The following is a 26,330-nucleotide window of genomic DNA, read 5'->3' on the forward strand; positions in this document are numbered from 1 at the left end:
ACGGGAGGTGGGCCACTCACCGGCCAGGCCGTTATCCAGCAGCTGGACGCGGGTCTCCTCTCCGTTCGGTCGGGTCAGAGTGGCCCACACCTCTGCGTCCATAACAGGAGCGCTGGCCTGCATTACCTGCGGGAGAGGACAGGGTGACGTGTCACCAACACGGAATAATAAACAAACCTGGAGAGAAGACAGGGTGCCATGTCAGCAGCTCGGAACAATGACACCGACAGGCTAACGATATTTGCTGTTATGACGGACGACTAAAGGGCTCTGAATTACCCACTGTCGCCGGTGTCCACAAATGCACCCCGTGGCGTGCTGGGGCAATATGTCCCGCGCTCATGAACGGGTTGCTCTGTCGGGGCTGCCACGGCGCGCAGAAGCTCGTTATAGTTGGCGGTTATGGAGCTGTACGTTGTTGTACGCCAGTGTAAGGCGTCATGTCACACCAGGCAGCGATAAATCGCGCCACACTCGTCAATCCCCGATTATAGCAGCCTGGCACGGACGGTCCATAAGGCAGCCACCCAGCGGGAGGTCCTCCCAGGAGCGGGCGTGAAGGCAGCCCTGACCCGGCCCGCCGGCGCATTGTTCCCCATTCAGCGGGCCCTTCATCATGGAGCCTTGTCACAGGGTCGTGCACATGTCAGCTGGTCGTGACGACTCACACTCGTCAAAACATGGTCCGTACCTCGTCCCGTGCTCTGCACAACGGCTCCCGGCTGCAGTCGCGCATTGTGCCGTGAAGAAAAAAGAGCAAAGGTCCTTGGCATGGAAGATTCGCAATTCAACGTGGACCATGAAATTTCTAAATATAGCACCTTGCAAACTATACTACCGGTGTTCATAAATATTCATTATACTGGTCCCGTGCTGGTGCAGGTCTCCGATAAACAAATATCCACAACGCCAACAATCTTAGTAATAGCAGCACCAACCCCACGACTCAGTGATCACGAGTGTGTCTAAAGTGGCAGGTGGCAGTGCGTAGTTGCACGTGGCTCGTCGGAGCCCAGACGCGCTCTCTCCCAGCTGCACGCCGCGCGAGAGGCCCCTCCCTCCCGAGCGGGTCAGCGGCCGGCGCCGGCTCCCACTGACCGGAGCAGATAGCCGGCGCCGGCCGGTGGGCGTTTTTGACGCAGCGGCACATCCACCGAGCAAGCCACCGGCCTTGGTCGGGACTTAGCGCCGAAAAAAAGGGCCGCCTTGCTCCCAGGGTGATCAGCACGGCTCACAGAAACTACACGCCAGTGGGCTTTCTCGGCTGCAGTGGCGGAGATATGAAGCTGTACCAACATTTAGGTGTGTAAGTCGTGTGAGTTGGAGCCTTTGTGAGCGCGAGTCATGTACAGATTATCGGCATTATTGTGACACAGTTCCCGCTTGTAGTGCTCAGTGCCGGAGACAGGAAACAATGCGGGAGAGGTGATACTAAAACGATACTTCTGGGAAAACATGGAGACAAAGTGCTGGACGTGTATTTCAGGGAGTTTTAGAAGCTCAGCCATCTGTCGTTTTCTCGGCTGTGAATTGAGCTAATGCCAGCTTGGGTGCCTACAAGTGTCTGCATGCAGAACGAATTGCTCGGGAGACTAGTCGTCACCAGAGACGCAGCACACCATCAACAGGCCATTAAATGCACGTTTATCATACAAATTAATTAAGCTAATCAGAGATAATAGCCAGCCACATCCCAAACTCATTTAATTCTTCCCACCAATCTTATCTTACGACCAACTCTTTCCGGGAGCCACAATCTGAAAACGTAAGTGCACTCCATCCCATCCATCCCCTTCAACCAACACCACGCTCCGTTCCTCCACCCAAATTGCTTCACCCTCATGCAATCAGCATCCTGTACTTACCGATGCGTAGACGGCCAGCGGCTGTGTGGTGGTGTTGACCCGACCGGCGCGGTCGGCGTTCGTCCACACCTGGGCCCGCACCGTGCCCGCCGTGGAGGCCGGTGACGAGGTGACCTGGACGAACACGCTGCTGTGCGACGGCGCCAGGTTGTCGATCTCGTATTCCCACTGGCCGTGCTGCAAGGAGAGGTGGTGAAGCGAGGTCAGCTCACGTGAGGAGCAAAGGAGCGCCAGTAGAATACTGACCAATCGTGTGTTCTGGACTTAAATGCGTGAAAGCCCATAAAATATCACTATATTGTTGATAGAAACATGGTGAAGGCTGAACACCCTTTGTCGCGTCATGCGACCTTACTCACCACGGTGTCAATCTTGACGTACTGCAGGTGGTTGGTGCTGTCGGGGTACGTATACACGGGCTCCATCTCCCCTCCGGGCCGCTTCAGCTTCACGTAGCCGATGTCGCTGCGGTCGTGGTACAGCACCGTCATGGTGGTGTTGACGCCCAGCGTCGAGTCGACCAGGAAGGATCCCCGCGCCTGTCGGCCGTCCCCCACGAACTGGCGCTCCTCCAGGCGGACCCGCAGTCGGCCGCGGTCCGAGCAGTACCGCTCCAGCGCCAGCAGGTAGGCGTCGGCCAGCGCCTGGAACACGCTGATGGAGGTCTGGTCGCCCTGGCGCACGTCATCCACGGTGATGACCTCGCCGCCGGTCTCGGTGGCGGCGCGCGCCAGGCCCGGCGTCACGGACGGGTAGAACACCAGCACCAGCCGCACCTGCCGTGGACGAACGGACGTCACCCGTGAATAAAGATGTGATATACCTACATTTCAGTCGGTTGAAAACAAAGTGAGGGAATATGTTTGCAGCAGATGCTAACTCAATTATCAGTACGTATTAGGAACGGTAGCACAGCCGCAATAACCATTCGTGCCATGCATGAATGCCTTAGGTGCACATTGATTATCCGTCAAGGCTCGCTACTCTATTCGAGTTGGAGCTTCCCTGACCGTAACCAATGGCGGTGCTTACCTTTCTCTCCTTGAGCGTTCCGATGATGTATTGGACGTCTCCGTAGGTGGGCTGGCTGCGGCTGTTGGGCTGGTTGCCGGTCACCCAGACCAGCGTGGTACCGGCGGCACGGTCGCCAAGCGCAGCCAGCGCGCCGTCCACCGCCGCGCGCCAGCTCTTCTTGTCCTCAGTGACATCGTCAGCGATGGGCGGCAGGTTGGCCAGCTCGCCGCGGCCCACGCGCGAGTCGGGCACCGCCGTCAGGTTGCGGTCGGTCCGGTAGATAGCGCCGAAGTGGCCGATGCCCACCTGCACACCCGTCGGCACGTCCCAGTTGACGAACTTGCGCAGCGAGTTGCTGACAAAGTCCCAGCGCTCCTGGTGGCGCATAGTGGCCGAGCTCTCCAGCAGGAGGAACAGGCGGTCCGCGGAGGCCTTCACCACGCGGAAGGCGGGCGGCGGCGGCGCCAGCGAGGCGTTGGGCGGGTTGTTGCGGAGCAGGAAGTCCTCGTGGGTCTCCATCACCTCCCAGACGGAGCGCTCGCCGCAGAGCAGGTTGTGTTTGGTCGGCGCGGTGCGGTCGTGGGTAGTAGCGTTACAGAAGTACCGCACCTGGGAACGTCGGGTTCAGGGTCAGCCGATGTCGCCGCTGTCAGCCGCACAGGCACCCGTCAGGAGAGCAGGGATTATATGAAAAATGGTGTCCCTGCGCGGCTGCTGCTTGCACTTTGGTGCAAATCTTGCAGTGATAAACGAAGGACAATGGTAGCCGCCCAGATAGCTGCGCAGTGAGTGGCTCACGATTTTTCATTTCCGATGTCTCGGAGCGCTAAAAGATAAGTTACACACAGCGACGTGCAGAAGCAGCGACGTTATTCAAAAGGACTCCTGCACAGGTTTTGACGGTTGACGCATTCAGTTTGCAGAAGGCGTATGTGATAAAATGTGAGGTGGCATTGGAGAGGCTTCCGTAGAGTTGGGCCCGCGAATGAAGTGCAGTTTGGCCTAGGTTAATTAGCCTTTTTTATGGAAGGCAGATGAAAATAAGTAAGCTTCGTATAAGGTCATGGCAAATTGGATAAGCCGAAAGTTATTGGTATTGCAAACGCATCCAATTTCGCAGCTACTTTACGGACGCGGCCGGAGGCTCGTTTCCAGTGACGCCTGAGTGTTGCACGGATGTGGGGGAGCGGAAATCATTGACATTCGACTCGAGCGCTCGGTGACCACCAGCGGACCTGCGGCGCCCGGACCTCCCACTGTTGGCCCGTCCGTCTCTGCCCGAGCCCACTGTCCCGTACACAATCCCCGCCGGGGCGGGCCGCACCGGCCGCCGACTCGGCCCGCCGCCCCTGAGCGCGCCTTACCTGGTCCAGCGCCTGCAGCGACATGATGGAGGACGTGACGTTGACGTTGCTGCCGTTCCGGAACGGCGCGAAGGTGCAGTCGTTGGAGGCCTCCCGGCAGCCGCTCCTGCCGACGGACCGCCCACCCTGTCACCGGCCGCCCGACAGACCGTTTACACAGCCACTTAGAGCCGCTCACCGGCGCCGGTGCCGACATTTGCATGCACATGTCATACCTAACGCGGTGAGATACGCCCGTCGGCCGGAGCCACCGCGCCGACAACCGACTGAGCCTGTCGACCGTGTGGGTTTTTGCACCCGCCTGATTTAGCGCGCTGTCAGGGAGCACAATTGATGGAAACCATCATAGCGCCGGACATGACAGGTCGGCTGGCTCGGCGGCGGCTCCGAGTGTGTCGACGGGCTGCTGTGACGGGTCTAGTGTGTCTGCTGTGACGGGTCTGGTGTGTCTGCCGTGACGGGTCGGCAGAGCCGGAGCTGGCACCGAGCCGCGCACCGCCGATTTATGCCCGATCGGTTGACGGTGTCGGCCCGACAAAACGGGAAGAGCGGGGGAGAGGAGGCAGAGACGTGACATGTGAGCAAACGAGAGAGAGAGAGAGAGAGAGAGAGAGAGAGAGAGAGAGAGAGAGAGAGAGAGAGAGAGAGAGAGAGAGAGAGAGAGACCGTCCCCGGACCCACCACAGAGCACCGTTTAGCCTCGGCACCTCTCCCGTCCCGACCGACCGACCATCGGCTGACGGACAATGGGACGCCCGTACCACTTTGATCCCGCACCGGGCGCCACAACACGCTCTGTATCACTGTGTGCGTGGAATGCAGTGGCGTATCCAGGATCTTGAAAAGGGGGAGGCCAAACCTGCTCAAGGGGCCCCACCCTTACCTTAGGGGCCCCAGTGGTAGCATACTTAATCCACGCGCAGGTGCGGTTCTTTGCCACTTTCGCCATGTGAGGGAGCCTTTTTAGGCAGACTTGGCAATCTAAAAACTCTGAAGGCTCATTCTGACCTCTGAAAGCCCCTCTTCGGCAACAGAGTGAACGAATCTGGCCTCAGCCGGCCCCATAATGGCCTCAGGAGACCCATACTATTGCTGACCTCCCAGGGCCCCACGCTGGCTCTTGGGAGCCTTTGAGTCAGTCTGATGGCCCTATACCGCTCTCGAACCCACGCCGGTCTCTAGAAGCCCATGCTGCCCTCTGAGGGTTCCGCGCCGGCTTTTAAGGGCCACTCTTGCCTCAGGGGGCTCAAACATGCATACGATCTGAAGTATGGCTGCCGAGGCCCTCGAAGTGACCTCTAATGGCCCGACGCCAGCCTATGAAGGCCCCGTGCTGGCTTCTGAGGGCCCAGCACCAGCGTCTGAAGTCAGATGACAGCTGGCCCCACGCTGGTCACAGAGGGCCTCACAATGGCCTCAGAGGGCTTCACATTGTTTTCAGTTTGGGCCAGTACTTCGGATAAGGGGCATATTTGTTTCTGGTCCCTAAAAAGCTGTTTCTGGCACCTAACTGCTGATTAGCCCCAAAATGCTTATTCGACCCTAATATCTGAATCTAGCACCTAATTGCTTCCACACAGCCTAAAGTTGCCAGATCGTCTAGTTGAACTCCGTATTTGCTGTTTGCTGATTCAGCACCAAAACCAAAACATCCAGCACCTATTTTATTCCACGTTTGCCTATCTAATTCGCGTAATCTTCCTGATTTTATGTATCCTAACAACATGAACGTTGCATTCGGTGATGTCAAGTGCCATTTTCGCCAGTGGAGATAATGATTAATGCCATTTCTAGCCAAAAGAGAATCACTAGCCAGCTATGGTGCAGCATAGCAAAACGCTCCTATACCAGCCCGCTATGTAGAGACTAGAGATTATTGCACTCTCAGCCATTTTAACGTGAAAAGTTTGGATCCGTCACTTCCAGCCAGGCTCTCAGGTCATAAACTGGAGTAAAGCAAAATGTCAACTCTGAACAGACATGCCACGCAACCGGCCCTCTTTTCAATATTATTAGCTTTCTGCAATCATCGTCTGACTCCATCTCGATCAAACGCAGCATCCGGTTTCTACAGGGGCGTTTGACTGACCGGCCACACAATAACCAAAAACAAAATCAAAGCTTCATGCACACATGAAGCTTTGAATTCCAACACATGAACAGATGTGTTGGAATTGGCAATGTTCCACTGTAACGCCCACCCGATGATCGTGGTTAGTGGAATAAACGATATAATAATAATAATAATAATAACATATGACATAAGTAAGAAACGGATGAAAAAGGCACAACCACGGCACAACTCTGCGCGACAAACAACGGACAATGTCCCACGCAAGATCCCGCGTTTCTTCAGCGGCCTTGAACGGAATGAAAACATTACATTTCTTTTTTGGAGCTATTTGATGACGTCAAAAAATACAATACCCGTGTTAATGGTCAAAATCGAGACAATTACTCACAAAAATGTTTCCCTTTAAGCATTACAAATAAGTACTTTTAAATATTTAAATGACATTGTTTTTTCAAACAAATCAATATTATTTGCTTACTTAAACGTCATATACAATGCTGAGATCACTACGGGGCTGTCTTAGAGTGTAGCTGCACTGGCAACCTTTAGGCTAGACTCCAGGGGTCATTATACCAGAACAACATGATTCTACCAGCCAGTAGTTCATTTTTCTACTAGATTGGTGCTACGCTCAGCATTTAGGTGCCAGATTCAGAAAAAAGAGTAAGGCGTACCGATGAATAGGTGCCAGAAACAGCTAATTAAGGTCATTTTCCATGATTGGTGCTGGTATCCACCAAATAGGTGCTGAGGACCAATTTTGGGGCGAGTCAGCTTTTAGGTGCCAGAAATAGCTTTTCTGGGACGCAATTAAATGGCGTCCTTCGGATAAGGCTCTGACGGTCATTTATCTTGGGACACCCAAGCATGCACATTGCACGTACCCAGGATTTCGCCCAGGAGGGGCAACCTGCTCTCGAAGGGGCCCCGGGTTACCTGGGGGCCACTGTCAACCCAGGCAGGGGCGTATCCAGAACATTTCGATGGGGGAGATTGGGCACAGTGGGTCCGGTCTCCCTTGCGGACGGGCCCCTCTGTCTGTCTGTCTCACTGTCTGCCTGTCTGTCTGTCTGTCTAAGCCCTGAGAAAAGGTGGAAAATTGGCAGATGAGATAAAAGTATCATTTTGTCTGAGAAATGTGCATAAAATGCACGGTCTTTTATGAAGAAGCGAAGCGAGCGAGCCCATCAGAGTCGCCGGTGTTGGTCCCTCAGACGTGTCTGTGAAAGACCGTCAGATGCGCTGGTGTGTGGTGCACACAAGCACCGTTGTGGGGGGCCTTAGGGCTTAGAGACGCTGGTAGGGGCCGTCATAGGCATGTATGGGGCCCTGAACGTTACTAGTGGCCCTTCATAGGCCGGCAAGGGAACCTCAGGTGCCGGTAAGAGGCCCTCAGAGTCGCTGGTAAGTGGCCGTTAGATGCGCTGGTATAGGGCCCTTGGAGGCGTCGGTGGGCCCCTCGGGCCCGAGGGGACCCTAAACCATATAACGGACACGTGTCCCCTCGCCCCTGGCTATGCCATTAAATCCAAGTGATCAGGTAATCAGGGGCCTCTCAGGTGACTGCAGGGGCTTTTCAATTGATCAGGGGCCCGCCATGTTACCGTGACCAGGGGACCCTCTGATAATAAGGGGCCGGTTATACCACGGGCTCCTCGGGCAACCAAGGGCCTTCATGTGAGTGCAGAGGCCCTTCAGATAGCCAGGTACTCCCCGGGTAAGCATGAGCCCCTCAGGTGACCAGAGCTTCTTCAGATGACTGGCCAGGGGCCATCCAGGGGATCAGGGGCCACTTGGGTAACTAGGGGCCCCTCAGATAACCAGGGGCCCCTCAGGTAACCAGAGGCCCCTCGGGTAAGCCCCTCAGGTAACCAGGGGTCCTTTACCAGGAGTCCTTCATATAACCAGGGGTCCCTCAGGTAACCAGGGGCCCCTCAGGTAAACAGGGGTTCCATGACCAGGGGTCCTCAGGTAACCAGGGGCCCCTCAGGTGACCAGGGGCCCCTCGGGTAGCCAGGGGTCCCTTAGACAACCAGGAACCTCTCAGACAATCAGGGGCCCCTCAGATAACCAGAGGCTCCTCAGATAACCAGAGGCTCGTCAGATAACCAGGGGCCCTTCAAGTGACCAGGGGGACCCTCAGGTAACCAGGGGCCCCCCTCAGGTAGCCAGGGGCTCTCAGGTAGTTAGGGGCCCTCTGTGTTCGTCACTGTGATAGAAATCGCTCTTTGATATTCGTTTCTGTTCCGAGTAAAAGACGTTCTGTCTAGTACTGGAATGAAGGCAGGGAGACCCAGAACGCCTTCGTCACGCTGGTCCCCCTGAGTTATCCTTAGACCCGTGGCCCCCCTTGGGTACGTCACTGCGTTCAAGTGACCCAAAGGGCCCACTTGCATATCTGATCCCAAAGGGGGAGGCCATGGCCTCTTGGCCTCCCCCCTGGATACGCCACTGGTGGAATGCGTGACACTGTCATTTAGACGCCTCAGTGCGTGACTGGCATTCAGCGTTCGGTCGCTCGGAGCATTGGTAGGCCGGTAATCCTGCGGTGGGGGAGGTATCGGGGAGGCTGTTGGGTGACAGGCGTGGCGCAGGGACGCAGCGGGGACGGGGACGGGGTGACAGTGACGCTGTGATATGGCAGCACTGTCGTTCGAGTCAGCGGCCCCGCAGGCGTATATTCGGATGCAGTATGAGGGGTGGGACTAAATGCTTACTTCGAAATCTAAGCTACGTTGCGGCATTGGCGGTTATGTGCGGCGTGTATGCCGCATGATTAGTAAGAGGCGACCACTAAATTAAAGACTCAAACGCTCCGACCGGGAATCAATGAATAACACTGCATACCAAAAATGCCAACCGCTCTCGTCATAAGATATTCAGCTTTAAATAACTAGGTTATCTACATCATCATTTTGAACCAAATTAATACTTTCAACTTAACTCACTCATTCCTTGCTTTGTTGTCTCCAAACAGTCGTTCGATTGTCTGGAAATCGTATGCTAAATCCCGTACCTGTATGCGACTGGTGCATATAAAGGCCGATAAAAGAATTTGAATAGGCTCTGGCATGCGATTTCCTGGCTACCCAAAAAAGTCTGTTTCAGTCTTGCTATCAAAACATGACCTCGCCCGCACAGGGGGGGGGGGTTGATGCAACCCCCCTAAGGTTTTTCGCGAATAACTCGCTTAAAAAGCGGCTGATCGCGACGAAACTTTCAGTACCCTCGCATTGATCAATTTAACACCCATCCTGAAAATTTCATGACCCTGACCCAAATGACCTTTGACCTGTGACCTACTTTTCGAGACCATGTTTGGCCGGAACCGCGATTCAGCGTATGTCGGCTCGCATTAGCAGCGCGTTTGCAGTCTTTTCGTGGTTTCAAGCGTTCAAACATGTGATATGATGTTGCCCCCATGCATTAGGGTGGGTGTCAAGGTCACCTGAAGGTCAGGTCAGGTCATTGACCTTTGGTGACCTCGGTTCACTTTTTCGAGTTTGACATGTTTCTAGGTCAGTTTTTTCGAGCTGAATTCGAATTAAAGGAAGGGTGCCACCTTTTGGACACAACGCAGTTTTTACAAGATTAGCCTCACATGAACCTAAAAACCGGCTTCACTTACCTATGCTCGAGACGGTCAGCATTGAATCCGCACGTGAAGTTATCATTTGCCAGTTTTGCTGCCAGCATTTGGGCAGGCAAAAATCTTCAGCACTATTTCCTCGTCGTGTTAAGGAGTATTTTATAAAACATGAAATCAGCAAAGGTATGTATAAAAGTTATACTTTTGAAGCATGTTTTATCATTTTGAAAGGGTATATTTTTTCTTTATGGTATACACTTAAGTTTAAAAATTTTAATTGGGTAGTTTTTCTAGTAAGTTGCATGAAGGGTGAAGGGTTCCATAGATCTCTTAAGCATTGTAAAGGAAAAACCTTTACTCGACTTATTTGATGTTCTTTTCTGATGTTCTTTCTGATGTTCTTTTGATGAAACCTTTAGTTCAAATCATGTTATCTTCTTTCTTTTTATTTGTTCATCTTTTTGTCTCAGTTGCGCCATCAATGCAAATGGCAGAATGATATGTTGCCATGACAACAGGATATGCCAGCCGTCCTAGCTGCCACATCAAACGATCTTGAGTTGTAGTGGTGATATAAACAACGATCTTTTTTTTTTGGCCAATGTATTAAATGCAATGTTTCGGTTTTTTGTATATTGTGGACGCGCTAACCACGTCTAAAAATTCAAATAAGTAAAATAGATTCATAGAACAAAAATTTCGGAAGGTGGCACCCTTCCTTTAAGCAACCACATGAACGTTTACAAAGTAGTTTTGGTGCCTTCGTAACATGTTACGAGGCTGTCAGAGGCGGTTGACACCTACTACAAATACCTGGCAGGACCTCTACTGGTTGACCTGACCTGACCTAACCCGACCTGGCCTAAATGAATGAAGACATCATCTGTGATCAAAACTAGCATGATATTCGTGATCAGCACCCCGAAAAACCCCATAGCAGCCACACTACGACGTTCTAACAGGTCCCAATTTTCCCGCCTTTTGGGTCATTGACCTGACCTGGAAGGTCAACCGATAACCTAGGACCTTAAAATTGGGTATCATCGGCTTTCTCTCGTCACGGGCAACACGCTCGTTTTTTCCGCGAAGCTCTAGCTTGATCAGGAGCGAAACGGCAAGGGGTTATACCTTATACGTTCGCGGCTGAGTATTAATTTGGTTCAAAACAATGATGTAGATAAGTTAGTTATTTAAATCTAAATATCCTATGACGAGAGCGATGGACATTTTTGGTATGCAGTGTTATCCATTGAAAACAGGTCGAAGCTATTGAATTTTTAATTTAGTGGTCGCCGCTTACTAATCATGCGGCATACACGCCGCACATAACCGCCAATGCCGCAACGCAGCTTAGATTTCGAAGTAAGCATTTAGTCTCACCCCAGTATGAGTAGAGCATGGGTCCCGAAAAATTCTTCAGAAACTAGAGAAATTCTCGCGGCCACCGGCATATAGGCGATCTGCTCGTGCTTTTGTCACTGGAGCGCTTCTTTCACGGAGATTGCGCCGGCTGCCTGCAACGGACGAAAAATACACGGCTTTGCAATCCGGCTGATCGTGGGAAAATACAGCCGGAGGTCTCGGCTCTATGCAGGTATACCACCGGGCGAGATGTATTTATTGTATAGTATATACCACTGGCTCGATGTATAGCCTGCAAGTTGGCTTTGGTGCAAACATGTCAAACAGGGTATAGGGCGGATCGATGTAAGCAAATCAGACGTTCAATTGACAATTTCCGATTCTTATTCGATAATTACGACCAATTATATTTTATTTTGGGAAGTGTTATTGGGACCGGAGCAATAAAATCTCATTTTCCCCTGTCTCCTTACCTATCTCCCAAACCCCTTGCTCACGATCATCTTTCCTCTCTTTAGGTATCAGTCTCCTTCCCGTCCTCCCCGAGTCTCTGACAAGTAATATCCATATCTCTAAGTCTTTTCCTTCATCTGATCCTCCTTTCTCTCACCGCCCTTCTCTCTCTCTCTCTCACCACCCTTCTCTCTCTCTCTCTCTCTCTCTCTCTCTCTCTCTCTCTCTCTCTCTCTCTCTCTCTCTCTCTCTCTCTCTCTCTCTCTTTCTCTCTCTCTCTCTCTTTCTCTCTCTCTCTCTCTCTCACTCTCTCTCTCTCTCTCTCTCTCTCTCTCTCTCTCTCTCTCTCTCTCTCTCTCTCTCGTCCGTCTGTCCATCTCTTTGTCCGTCTCTCCGTCCGTTCGCCCGCCCTTCCGTCTCTCAGTCCGTCCGTCCGTCCGTCCGCCCTTCCGTCTCTCAGTCCGTCCATCCGTCCGTCCGTTTCTCCATCCGTCCGTCCATCAGTCACTCTCTCCGTCCGTCCGTCATCAGTCTCTTCGTCCGTCCATCCGTCTCTCCGTCCGTCCGTCCGTCTCTCCGGAGGTGCAACTTTTCCCAAATAGTTCTTGGAACGTCACACAGTATATCGAACCCACATATGACATAGAGGTGCAACTTTTTCAGGTCCCACGTTCACCACGTCCAACGTTCTAACAGGTCCCAATTTTCCTGCCTTTTGGGTCATTGACCTGACCTGGAAGGTCAACCGATGACCTAGGATCTTAAAATTGGGTATCATCGGCTTCCTCTCGTCACGGGCAACACGCTGTTTTTTTCGCGAAGCTCTAGCTTGATCAGGAGCGAAACGGCAAGGGGTTATACCTTATACGTTCGCGGCTGGAAAAAAAACACCTATACGGGCGAGGGTCAAGTTAAAAGTATTAATTTGGTTCAAAACGATGATGTAGATAAGTTAGTTATTTAAATCTAAATATCCTATGACGAGAGCGATGGACATTTTTGGTATGCAGTGTTATCCATTGAAAACAGGTCAAAGCTTCCAGAATGTTAGTCCCCGTACACTGTACAGTCCAAATCTTTAACGAGCTTGCAAAAGATGACTGATGTCATCACTGTCAACCGTGGAAGCCGAATGGCTACCCATCTACGCTGGAGTACGAAAAACATCATCTCACGCTCTCAGTCCCAGTGGATAAAAACAACACCTAAGAAAGGTCAAAGCTATTGAGTTTTTAATTTAGTGGTCGCCGCTTACTAATCATGCGGCATACACGCCGCACATAACCGCCAATGCCGCAATGCAGCTTAAATTTCGAAGTAAGCATTTAGTCTCACCCGCATTCATATGGTACCCGTCGTGTGTGTCCGAGAATTTCTCTAGTTTCTGAGGAATTTTTCGGGACCCATGCTCTGCTCATACTGCATCCGAATATACGCGCCCCGCAGCCGCGTTATGAAAGTAATATTCAGCAATGACGCACGAACGGAAGAAGTCAGTATCTGAACCGATGAATAGGTAGCCGATTAACGTTTAAAAACAAACAAAGCTGGATATCCGGCGCCGTAAGTAGGCTGTGTTTTTATCCGTTTTGTAGGTTTTATATAAATGCGTGATTCGCGATGTATGTGTAGATTATTCAGGGAAGTTGGTGGTCCGATTAGAATTGTGCCGTTTTCTGAGCAGGTGTGATCATATGAGCGAACGGGGAAGCCGATTTGGCTTTGGTGTATCACGGTGTTAGTCGCTGACATGACATCAGTAGGCGCGGCGCAATGTCCTGACTACGATATATCAGTGCGTCAGTTGCTTCAGTAGGTATCCCGATTTATACCCACACCAGTGCGTCATTATACCTGCCACGAATATATAGGTCACATCAGTAATAGCATCAGTGAGTGTAACGACTCTAGGGAATCGCATCATCATCGACGTCAATGGTGCATCAGTGCGGCAATGAGGTGCAAGTAACACATCATGCGCTGGGTCTGGGTCATATCAGTAACACACCACCGGCGTCACCCTCTGCCTGTACTCACGGTGTGACGACTCCACTGACGGGACGGTTCGAGCAGCCGGTGGGCGTCCACCGCTCGGCCGAGGCGCGGTGGAACGACGGGTACAGCCGGTCGCCGGCGTAGCCCGTCTCCTCGAACACACCCCAGCGGTACTTGGCCCACTCGTGCACCAGCACGCGCCCTGCAGACACCGCCGGGAGACAAATGGCGCGCGTCAGTTCGACCGATGACTTCAATACAGGCACAGCTTCGCGTCAGACGGAGACCTCCAATAGTGGTATGTCCCCGTGGGCATTCCCAGGTTAGTTGCACTTAGCTTTGAGAAATAGGGCATTGGGCATTCCCAGGTTAGTTGCACTTAGCTTTGAGAAATAGGTGAGATAATTCAATCATTTTAAGCCACCAAATAAGGCGTGGTAAATTTACTGAATGGCTTGTGTGAGAAACAGCCGCAGACGGCGAGGTCGTGTTTCATCAACGTCACTCGCGACTAGCAGCAGCTGCGCGTATTTCACAGAGAAAAGCAAGGCCACACATCGCAGTGGGACAGGTGTTCCTCGTCTATTGACGGCCGCGGCAGAAGTGGCGCACGCCCTGCGCCGCTCATTGGGGTGCGCCGCCACGCGCCGTCGAGCCCGCGCCCGCTCGGTCCGGCGCCTCCCGCGGAGGCGCGCGGCCGCCGCCGTTCGTCATAGGGTACTGCGCGCTGTGCATACGCTGCCAATTGGCCATCGGGCGCCGCCTATTTGTGGCGCTCCTAGTTTGACTGCAGAAACAGCGTCACATATTTCAAACAGAAAGACGAACTGCAGGAGAGAGAGGTGATTGTTTACAGCAGGGCCAGTTGAACAATGGGACTGAAAAATAGTTCTACAGGCAGCTTTCAAAACTGTCTAAAACTGTCTTATTGTAAGCTGCACTTTCATCAACAGCTTCCGCAATAAAATACATTCTAACTACGTCTTTACAACCAGCTCAAAAGTGGCCGAACAGGAAAGACGGGATTGGCACGCGACACTCCGCGCCGATCTAGTAGATGAGCCGGATAACACCAGTCTGTCAGGCTGATCCCGTCCTAGCTGAACTGTAAGTACAATGTACTCGTACGTTCACTTCCTCCCGAACCGGGCACCCCGCCGGCCGCATCCCCGGTCCCACAGAGGCTGGCGGCTCGCGCATACCACGACACGGCTGCACCGCGGCGAGCCATCCGCAGCACGCGGGCTCTGTTTGAGCGCGCGCCCGTCCCACGGTCCTCTGAATACATGCGCGGCGCGCCACAGTCGCCCGACGCGCCGATCCGTGATAGATGACGGCGTCTCGGGGCCCGGACGGCGGCGCTCTGTTGACCACACACAGGACAGGCCGACCGGCGCGCAGTCCGCTGTCAGGCCGGACCGAATCGCGCCGCCGCCGCTGCAGCCGCCGCGGCCCGTCTGCCATTGAGGGCGACACGCGGCGCCCACACCGACAGCCGACATAGTGCGGCCGAGCGCCGGACCGAGGGCGGCGCTTCAGCCCGAGTCCCGGCCGTCCCACCTCGTGTCCGACGTACCGCCTCGCGTGTGTCATAGCGGTGGGGACAGGGGCAGCCGTCACAACATGGTCTGGTATGCGACAGAGGCCGCACCGGGTCTCATCCCAAAGCAAATAGCACTGCAATGATATGATATTCAACATCCACTTTGTCTTTTCGGGCGAAAGCCATGGACACAATTACGAAAGTGAAAAAAACGCCAATGAGGTTAATATTTGCGAGCTCATACGGTCCAATAATTATCGTTCGGCATTCAATAGACCGCCGTGATTGCCACCTGCCCGTTTCGAGGCCGACTCAAGCCCAGCTGACTCCACAGGTGCGCGGTGTAGGTCAGAGTGGCAGCGGCTGTCACGTGCTGCTGTCAGCTGTCAGGTGACAGGTGGACTCGGGGCGCTTCAATGCCGAGCTGTCACCGCCCTATAAAACCAAAACCAGGGTCGTTCTCGCTTCCGGCGCGGGCCAAACGCCCGGTAAAAACTCTGATGGTTGTCTGGACAAGGTCGAGGAGGGTGGGCGGTGGGCCGATACAGTGATTGACCCTTTTTCACTGGCAACAATCATAGCGTGACGGTGAATCAGCAGCGGGCAGACCCCTGACGAACCACCCCAAATGTGTACTTCTGGGGCGGATGCTGTGGTCCCTTGGCTATGATTTTTTTTAGTGTGAGCAGGATAAGTAGGTAGCACATCAAATTACTGTGATAGTATTCCTGAAATGGGTTCTGTGATCACATGAATTGTGATAATCAATAGGCCAATTGGGTTCTGATCAGCCAATTTACCCCACTCTGTCCCGATGACCCTCCGGGTGCGGCAAAACGTACCTTGGTCTCCGAAGCGGTGTGTCTCGCCGGAGGCCACATAGTCGGCGGCAAACTGGATGAAATGCCCGGGCCGGCCGCAGAGGCCGCTCTGGTGGGTCCAGGGCGCGGCGCCGTGCACCGGGTGTCGCAGCCCGCTGACGCGCAGGTCGGCGCTCACCAGGCTCTCGGTGGTGGCCGGCTCGGGCGCCGCTGAGCCCGTGCAGCTGCGCGGCCACGAGCTCGGCACCACCACCGTCACGTCGCCAAAGTAGGCGCGCCGCTGGGTGGCCGTGTAGAGGTAGTCGGAGGCTCCAGTCAGCAGCGTCTGAAAGAAGAGGGAGCGGTCAGCGCAGGCCAGTGGGCGTGGAGAGGTATAGCGGAAGGCTCCGTCCAGACTCCAGCGGTCTCTGAGAGGGCAGCGCGGTCAGCCTCGGCAGCTCGGCTAGCCACTGTCGCACAATTACCCCGCCCTTATCAGTACCGCTTATTATGTGAACGATCCGCGGCAACGACCGCTGGGTGTGCGAAGGAGATCGCCGACCGGCTTCAATTAAAGCGGCTGACCCGGCGGGAACGTTCTCAGGCCGAGCCCTGACGAACGGCTGGCGGGCTCCGTGCGCATACCGGCCTCGGCCAGCGCCCACTGCCGACGGCAGCACCTCCTGTATAGAGCGCCGCGGTTTCGCAAACCCTCCGCCGCCGTTCCCAGCGCCATTGAGGGCCGATAATGTGCGGGCTGCGGGTCAGGCCGGCCCTCCTATCCTCCCCGGCCGGAGTGTGCCGCCGTGGTGACCTGTTTCTCCGGCGCAGCGTTTCGGTCAGCTTTGATGGGCGTTCACCCTCCTTCTCTATCGATAGGGTGCGCCGCACGAGTGACACGACAGGGTTTGATGACCCATACACGGTAGCGTGCAGGGGCGATCGACCACCCTTCTGTATCGTCACACAGCGGAAGGCAGATGATAGTTCCGGTAGGTCGCTCACGTATGACAGGGATAGCCCGGACATCAGACATCGACAAGCGAAGTTCAGACCCAGGGTGCCGGCCGCACGGACCCGGACTCCGGACCCCAGACCGGTGCTGAGACCGGGTCCGGAACCGTGACGACCCTGAGGTCAGCACCGTGACGCTCCTGCACGTGCACAGGTGCAGCCGTGACGGCTCGTTACTCGGCACCCCCAGCCGTGACGGCCAAGGGTCGCGGCGGCCGTCTGGATATCCGTGATTCTGGGACTTTCGGACTCTGAGGCGGGGATTTGAAATACTGCAGAATTCCATGGGTTTGCATAATTGTAATAGTATGAGGCCAAGAAATTCGGAAGATATTCTTATGATCTATCTTATTACTTAGATAAAGGTCAGTTTGGTTTTCTTAGTGGCGTAAGCATAAACGGCAAATGCGCTGGAAGTGGAACGATAGGTATTGTTCTGACGTTCTGACGTTTTATTAGCATCGGGCCTCGAAAAAGGACTTTATTTACCAGAAGTCAGCCAAAGGCGGACTAGCAATTAACTTGATGATGGCTGCTAAATTAAATCCTTCTGAAGTCGTTTTCTGTGCTCCCATAGCTATGAGAATTCACACGAATTTGGTAAAAACTCGAAATAACGCTTTCTGGAAAACGATTTCCCTACTATAAGCCGCGTAGCAGCAGCTTACGTTCTGTTCGGAAATCCTGTTGCCCCGAATGTGTACAGCACTTACAATGTGTGGATGTTCTTCATTCGTGCAACCACCGGTGCAGTGATATAACGCCACTCTGCCTGACGGCAGGTGCGGCGAACGGTGCGCTCCCTCCCCCTAAGCACCCCCAGTCGGGGAGGGGGGAAGGGGACGGTCGTCACGCAGCGGGCACACAATACAGGACATGTGCCACCGACCCAACTCATTGTGGTCGCGACGCGGGGCGGCCGGTCGACAGCCCGATTGGCACAGGGTGGACCCCTAACTGCACGTGCAGGGCCGGCTCTCCGCGGTACGAGTTCTGCACGTGGCCGGCGGTCCGGGCGGGGCGGTCCGGACAGTCAGCAATGACGGGACACGCCCGGGGCACGTGACTGGCCGATTGGACACCGCCCGGCGGCGCACCAAGACTGGTAGCCACCCAGAGCGGGCGGCCCGCGGACGGAGCGCCGCCCGACCCCCTCCCGGCGGAGGCGTCAATTTGCACCCTCCATCAGCCACCAGGCGGCGTACGCACCCCGGAGAGCTGTTTTGCAGCTATTTAGCTGATGTCTATTATTGACATTGACGAGAAGTGTTTGCAGCGTGCCGTGCCTGTCTGAGGCATTGTCACTGCGGAACAGAGCGCCATTATTCGGCACAAAGGCGCCACAATGGGCCGATGGGGCCGGCCTGGCCCGGTGGTCGGCTGTGGGATCAGAGGCCGGCCTGGGACGCGCGGTCGGCCCGTATGGAAGAGCCGATGTGTGTTCAGCTGCCGACGGAGACTGCCCGTCTGCCGGGATCGGAGGATCAGAGACTGGTCGGCTCCCAGCGAACGGGAACTGTCAATCGATGCAGCAGGACGGGTATAATACCAGCCGATCTGTGTGGTCTGTATTAGGATAGGGTGAGGAGAAACAGGGAGACCACTGAGCGGGGAGATTTACCGAGAAAGTATGGGGCTAACTCTACAGTTCACAACCAGCGTTATTAGGCAGCTTCTGGCATCGTGATTTCATTGCATTGGCTTGAAAACCGTCGCTCCTTTTTATCTCGGCGTGCTCGATTGATGAGCTGATTAATCGAGTGCATTGATGCATTGACACACCGCTCTCAGGTTGCATGACACAGACTAGAACGGCAGCTGATCGGTAGCCCCATATCCCCTGATAGGTTGACTCAGAGTGGTGCGTGCAGGAAGGTAGGCCATCACCGTTCAGTCCCCGACTCCCCTGTATGCATATCTGAGCCCAAACGTCACGTGACCGCCCGGCAGGGGAGCGAGCGGTTTGATCGATCTGCTTAGCGGCCCTTTCTGCCGGACTGGGTGCAGCCGGCGCCACCTCCGATGGCAGGGGAGGTGTAAAAACACCTCCACTTCTCCCCGCCGTGACAGCAATCTGACATTGAAATCAGCTATCACAGCTGCGTATCGGTCGTTAGGAACAGTGCGTGATGTGTGTCGGTGACTCGAAAGAAGCGGCGCAGCCGTGCCTCCTTGCAAATGGCCGGCTCAGGCCGCTGTCACGCGCTGTTGGTTCTAAACGGACTCCGGACATCGGTTTGATACAGATCGGTCAGAATGGCTTTCTGCTGCGTGACTGGCGGAATGAACTCCTATTGAGGGGCACGTTAGAGCCATAATGGCGTTTGCCATTGTGCGCGAGTGGCACGCGGCGGCGGCGGAGCGGTGGACGAAGTCTCTGCTGGTGCCTCCGGCCAGGAGGGAGGAGGGAGGCGCCGCCACCTGCCCGCGATTGGACACAATACGGCATTAACGGGTGGCTGGCGGCGGCAGACAGATGCTCCGACCGAGGGATGGCACACGGGACAGATACCTGGGGAGCCCGGCACCGTCCTCAATGGGCACACAGAGAGACTGCCGAAATTCAGAACAGATATCGAATGGGATATCAGCCGCTGCACATTTGATGTTTGCATGGATCCACCGGGAATATGTTGCTTCAAAATCATCAAAATGGGTAGGTAGCTATTTGATTTTAGATTAAACAAATAAATCCTGAGCTGCTATCCGCCATAATAACTCGTTAACGCCGTTAAATCCCAATTTAGAGCACTCCTCTGCTATTTAGACCCCGTAAAATACACAATCTATATTACGGTCCACAGTGAGTTTGGTGTAAGAGCCGCGATAAAATTACCGGTAACGGCGGCTCGGCGGCGGCGCCGGGGCCACGTTCCCAGCCGAGGCCGCTGCGGGGCAGTCTGGGTCATGTGGGCACGCCAGTTGCGTGTAGCGCCGCCAACGGATCCCACATTACCTGAATAGCGGGGCCGCCCTCTCGTAAAGCATGCTCTCATTGTGTGCGGCCGGGGCCGTGGTGGGCAGCGCCGCCGGCCGGCAGGTCGTCGCTCAGACACACTGACAGAAATTGTACCGGTAACCGCTCCCAAACAGCACGGAAGAGGCCGCGTCTTCTGATTTAAATCGCCTCTCAGCGTTCGGTGACCTCAAAACCCGCCCGACGCCTGTGTTGAGTGGTTTAATTGTCGCCGTAAATAGCCTACTGAAAGCCGACCGTGCGCTGGTGCTGGTTAAACGAAAGGTGCTGCTTGAATACAAATCATACGTCACAAAAAGCCTATTGATGAAATAAGTATAGGTAGTTATCTTACATGAGCAGAGCTGCGAATTCACACAGCCCTAAAATTCACTTCCAGAGTTTTCTGTTTCCTCAGCGTTTCGATTACGAGAAATGAATTTTAACTTTGTTTTACTTTTTGAAGAAGACAATTAATGAGGCCCAACTTTATGGCAACACGTGATCCATTTATTTTATTCCCTCAGGGATCCCATCCAGACAAAAAGCGTTACGGCACCTAATGACGGCCGTTTCGGCTTCTGACAATTCCACGGGAAGAATAAAAGCTCGGACTGTTGGACTGATGTAGCCCAGTTCCAGCCCGGCGGGAGGCTTCTCCAGCGGAACAAAAACAAAACTACAAAACAAAAACTACGCCGCCGCTGCGCTCCCGTTGTCCAGCAACGAGAGAGGGCAGCGTATAATTTGCCGCGGCCGCGCCGAACAGTCGGGCCTATCATTAGTGGCTTTCATCGGATGCTTTTCCGGCGTGTCGCCGTTTTTCTGCTGGCCGGGTCATTCGTTTGAGCGGTGAGTCTGCCAGTTGTGAGTCCAAGGGTCAGAGCTCCGCCCAGCGCCTCAGGGGCTGGAGCTGCCCGGGGAAGATGGATAGACCAGAGCAAAGGCAACAGTTAGAATGAGACTAAAATCACCGAACAAAACCATTCGTGGACGCGGCTAGATGAGGCTCAAAATCCAGATGCGCTGAAATAATTTATCACTAGGTACTGTGCCCATGGGATCAGCTTCGGCCTTCCAGCATATTAAAATTTGAAACAAACGAATGATAAAACAAAATGCATCACAGAGCTGACGTAGAGATTGAGAAGGACCGAGGCAGCCCGGTGACATATAGGGCCTTGCCGGTGACTGCTCACAGCGGACTGGACGGTTACCCTGCCCTCTCCTCCGTGGCCTATAATCTGACCGGCGCGGTGAGTTGGGCCGGCCCGGGCCCCCATCGCGTGTCTAACGCCCATCGCGGGGTGGCCGTGCAGTCCGCGCGGTGTGCGCAAACGTCGAACAGGCCTGGTATGTGCCCGCGGCGAGACGATAGGTCCTGACGGTTCAGCAGCGCCGTGAAGTGCCTCTCCTCCACAGCAGGACGGCAGTATTTGCGTGAAAATTACCGACTGTCTTTCACTGCACAGTGCACAAGGTTGCAATTTGAAGCGAAAAATTATTTTTGCATGCACTTCGGTCGGTATAATTTTGCAATGTATCATTTGTAGATATTTGCAAAGGCGTGATGCTGGTAGATCGAATAAGAAAGAAGCCTCTAATGCTGACGCCTTGCTATCGGAGCCCTCGGCCTGCCGTCATTGTGCGCCTACCGGAGCCATGCCCTCTCTCGGCGGCACTCCGCCACTGGTAGCGTGTCCCCGGGTCGTGTCGCCGGTCCCGTGACCACAGCACGTGCGCCGGGGACCGGCCGTAACCACCGTCACAGGTGCGTGTCTCGGCCGCAGCGGCTGCGGTCTGCTCCCAGCGGGCAGCTGGGTGACGGGTCGGGGAGAGCCACCCAGCACCCAGCAGGGCACTCGGCACTCCGCAGCACTGGCACCCAGCGGCCCGGCACATCGTGAGGACAATTAGCGCACGCTGAGGGCGACACGCGGGCTCACTTCACGCGTTTTTCGCCGCCAGCGGAGGCGCCGCGAGAGCTCCTAATTGGGCGGCTGGAAGGCAGGGGTGAGAGGTCGCCTGTCGGGGTGCAAACAAAACCATGCCGTGTCAGACGTGAGCGTAATGGCCGACGCCGCATTGTTGTGGCCGGCTGATCGATCGATCGATTCCGCAATGAGCTATAAAAATTGCAGCGTAATTCAATCAGTTGGCTGCTTTCGTAGAATCGTTTGTTTCGCAGAAATGCCTGCAGTGCATGCACGCTGATTTAAGCACGCCATACACTTGAAGTTTAATTGGATCGAATTATGGCGCCTCAAATCGTAATTCAAGTCAAATATTCCATCGCGAGGTTCTAACTTCTGACTAATAGCTACCTGATCAGTCTGATCAGATAAATAAGTTTTCTGTAATGAATTTCCAAAAGACAGAGAACGAGAAGATCAAGCTTCGCATTAGCTAAAGCATCCTTATAAATTTTAGTGGCTGCAAGTACTCAGCATTAAAAATGAAAACGAACGCAGGGTGTCTGACAACGCGGCAGCTTCGTAAAACTATAGACACCTCCGGCTGGACTGCTGTAGCCCGATGTTTTGTCAACTCAGACCTCATCTCGCTCCGACCCCAATCAATTACCGCAACGGGCCGATCTGTCGACACTCGCTCTGCACGCCGCCCAGCTGAGAGGACGGGAGAGCGGGGCGGACCGAGCGGGCGGGGCGGGGCGGTCCGCTGCTGCGCAGAGTCGGTGATTCGATTCGCGGCGCTCACCGCCTGTCAGCGGGGCGCGCCGCCCTGATCCAGTTCATCGCTGCTCGAATCGCCGCCGGTTTTAATTAACACCTGTATCATGGGCAGTCGCGCCGCGGGGAGCGGGGTGGCCGGAGATTGCTTCTGGCCGGCGGCGGGCCGAGCCGGGGCGGGGCGGGGCGGGCCGACACCTCCAGGACTGAGGTCAGAGCAGAGGACAGGCGGGCGTTTGGGTGGTGACGGGTCGGGCTGAGGGCGGTATAAGCGGACAGGCAGTGATTTCGTTCGAGCTGGCGGTGATTGGGGCATGCACTGGCTTCTGTCCGTACGAGCGGTGACGGGAATAGGCAGTGGTTCTGTTTGGGACGGTCTGGTGCGGCGGCGAAGCGGCGTTTCCCGACCAGATGAGGCTGACGAAGCGTACAAAGTTGGTCTGGCCGCCAGCTGCCGGACAAACTGGGAGGAGTTCTGTCTCCTCCGCGTCCCACTGTGAGGAGAGAGCGGCCACCGGAGCGGGAGATGGTCTGGAGAGGCCTGGACGAGACTCGGACACCGGCAGGTCACAGATCCTGGATAGTGTACTGGACTGAGCCGGCTGATACAAATACTGCCCTGGTGTTGGTAAACCAGTCCAAGGCCAGTGCGATGGAAGATGGGTGAATAATGACCAGGGCGGAGGGAGGGCTCGATACCGAATCAGGCGAGTGGGCGGAGGCGCCGTGCCCGTCCAGGGATGTGCTGGGGGGCGAGTCGTGCTCTCCGCTGGACGACGCCCCGCTCACTGCCAAATATAACAGTATATAATTATTCATAAGTGGATCAGTGATCAGAGCACTACGTCCTTCGCCTGACGACTGGGTGGATCCGGGCACCCAAATGAACCAACACATCCTAACGAACCGACAAAACGGCTCCTGCGCAGAGCAGCTAGCTTGCCGTGGTCTAGAATCTCCGTCTGGCCCGCGCGGCACGCCGGTCACCCTCGAGATGAGGAGCACAATCTGACAGTCCGTCACTCGAAACTGGGCATGACGCCCGACGGGTCAGCAATGCGTCACATCTGACAGTTCCTACGGTGGCGGGCTGTCACGGCTGACAGCGCTGTCGGGCTGTCAATCTGCCGTAATCTGAGGTGACACTGGCCGTTTCACGGTGTACGGCACTCGACCGCCGGCGGCGCATACGCACTTCCCTCATTCCATTCCAACAAGCCCGTGACATTACGCAGATTGTAAGACGTGTTCTCATAGTCTTGGAACAGCCTTCTTTTTAGTTATCCAGCGTAAATGGAACGTTGCAGCATGCGCACTGTGTTTTATCTGGCGAAATGACTCGGCAGCCCCAAATCACGGCAATGATAGTGATAAGAGCTGGTGATGACTAACTAACTGAGGGAACGGTTAGGTTATCTAAACACATTTTAAAAGTAGCACTGCAGATCACATTACCAGCACCCAGCGGGTACCAAATTAAACCGTCACTCATCTCAGACAGAAATCGCACTACACTAAATTACTCTCATTTACATTTATCACACTCGCGAATTAACAGGCAAGCGCTTCCCAAGGCGCAAAAAGCATAGGATCTAAATACCTATGTAAATATTCATGACTTATTTTGCGGCTTCTAAAAGAGCTTGCGATAAAACATATAGGTTAACCTACTCATGATCATTAATTTTCCGTATCCAGAGCCGATTACCAAAGTTCTTATCGAGTACTATTCATATTTCAGGGGTTCATCGTGTGACAGAGCGAGGTCGGCCGTAGGAGGCGTCACAACGGGGAGCGACCTCGGGCGGGGCGGAGTCCACGGCTCGCCCCAAGCTCACCGTTCCAGCCGATAATTATCGAGATAATAGGTCCTATATAGGTGCTGATATCAGCCGTGAAATCGTTCATCAATCAGCCGCTGATCCGGCGTCCGTCAGCTCCTTTATCTCGTCAGTCCTCCGCCGTTTGCCAACACAAAATAAATGGCTTCTGAGATTTTCACTGGTCTGTCTGGTCTCCTGTGGGCACAATGCCTCAGTAATGAGCCACCCTGTCTGATGTTCGGGTAGAATTAGATTTACAAGCTGCGGTCGTCTGTATCTTCAGGTGAGGTAATTAAGTTTTGATGTAATAGAAGTGAATCTCGAGTGGCTTTGATATAAAGTGTAGGCGGTAGATATTCTTACCGTTCATGTCACGGCTCTAACTTCTGTCAGCCTGATAAGGTTCTGTTTAGATATAACTATTTTCGTTTCTAGAAGTTTCTCTTCTTTTGGGCAACATGATATAATGAGCAGACGCTTCAAAATGTTATTTTGCGGGGTTGGATCTTATCAATGAGAGGTCAGTGGGATTACTTATGTATTGCCAGGTACTGCACTTGTCTGGATATGAGAGTTGCTGTTTACAATGCATGCAAATAATTTACACTCCTTGCAAAACACTAAATATGTCGGGATGTTTTACTATAATACCCAAAAAACAAAATACTAAAAAGTGGGCATCGATCTTAATTTCGCCCGCTATTAGTTCCCAGTTCAGTAAACGTGTAATCAGCGGAGACTCCGGTAGTGCTGCTGTCCCTCTTACTCCGGCACTCGGTACATAACAGCGCTGCCCAGCGTCGGTCGGCTAAAATCGATCGTCAATGGCACTGGTAACGATTACGGCACCCACTGTCGCAGCTGCTCCGAGCCCGTCACCGTAACTCACCTTCAGGTTCCGGATGATGTCCTGGCACTGGAGAATGTCCACGTCCTCATCCACGCCCACCACCAGTCCAGTGTATCCGTTATGGACCAGTCGGACCCTCGAGCCAGTGACACCGGTACCCAGCACAGTCAGAAGCAGCAGCGCGGCGCACGCCGCCGCCGGCCGCCCCATCGTCACAACCCCACCGTCCCGTCGAAATCGACGAACGCGCGCGTCGCGGTCGACGGAGTTCGTCGCTGGCGACGATCGATTGGCGGCGTGCCGCGCCGTCTCAGCCGGCGGCACAGGTGTCCGTCGAGTGTCCGTCTGTCGGACGCAGGTGCACTCCGTACTCGCGCCGCGCACACGACACCCGTCCACGTCCGACCGGTCCCCGACGCACTCTGCGCCTAGTGCGGTCCGACGGAGCGCCGCCGGTTCAGGGGAGAGTTCCGCCACCGACCGGCAGGTGGCAGCAGTGAGACCGCCGGCAGGTGAAGCGGGCTGGAGGTCCGGCCCGGGGTCACGGACTAAACCCTGTGGGCCTTCTATCCGCAGATCGTGCCGCAGAGTAACCAACGCCACGCTTCGCCACTAACTTCATATCCATGATTCACGACCTGGATCCTCAGCACCGATCGCGCTCCCTTGACCCCGGCGCTGACCCGTGACCCCGGACTGACATCGCCGCATCCAGACATGTGTCCGGTAATTTTCGCATCCTTTCCCACAGAGGCTAGTCGTAGAGGAGGGAGACCTCACCGCTGCCTTTCCCTAGAAACTTTCCGACTCCTGTCTACCCCTCAAGTCCAGCTTCCCTTCTCCTCCTGCCCCTCAAGCCCAGCCTGCAGACTTCCGTCTGTTTCCCGAGCCCAGCCTCCCTCCTCCTGCTGCCCCGCGAGTGCAGCCTCGCTCCTCGA

General features: G+C 54.5%; 1 protein-coding gene across 1 annotated transcript in view; it reads right to left on the minus strand.

The window, feature by feature from the left end:
• The window catches only part of LOC122378755 (calcium-activated chloride channel regulator 4A-like), a 28,579-nt gene extending 2,778 nt beyond the window's left edge, over positions 1–25,801 (minus strand). The window contains exons 1-8 of the mRNA XM_043360219.1: positions 25,432–25,801; positions 16,102–16,405; positions 13,759–13,918; positions 4,244–4,349; positions 2,898–3,488; positions 2,225–2,641; positions 1,866–2,042; positions 21–126 (exon numbers count right to left, since the gene is read on the minus strand). Coding sequence (XP_043216154.1) covers positions 21–126; positions 1,866–2,042; positions 2,225–2,641; positions 2,898–3,488; positions 4,244–4,349; positions 13,759–13,918; positions 16,102–16,405; positions 25,432–25,602 — 2,032 coding nt within the window. The 5' untranslated portion in view covers positions 25,603–25,801. The remainder of the gene's footprint in view (positions 1–20; positions 127–1,865; positions 2,043–2,224; positions 2,642–2,897; positions 3,489–4,243; positions 4,350–13,758; positions 13,919–16,101; positions 16,406–25,431) is intronic.
• Between the last annotated feature and the right edge of the window lie 529 nt (positions 25,802–26,330).

Source organism: Amphibalanus amphitrite, unplaced genomic scaffold (genome assembly GCF_019059575.1).
Source record: "Amphibalanus amphitrite isolate SeventyFive unplaced genomic scaffold, NRLGWU_Aamphi_draft 000064F_arrow, whole genome shotgun sequence".
NCBI lineage: Eukaryota > Metazoa > Arthropoda > Thecostraca > Balanomorpha > Balanidae > Amphibalanus > Amphibalanus amphitrite.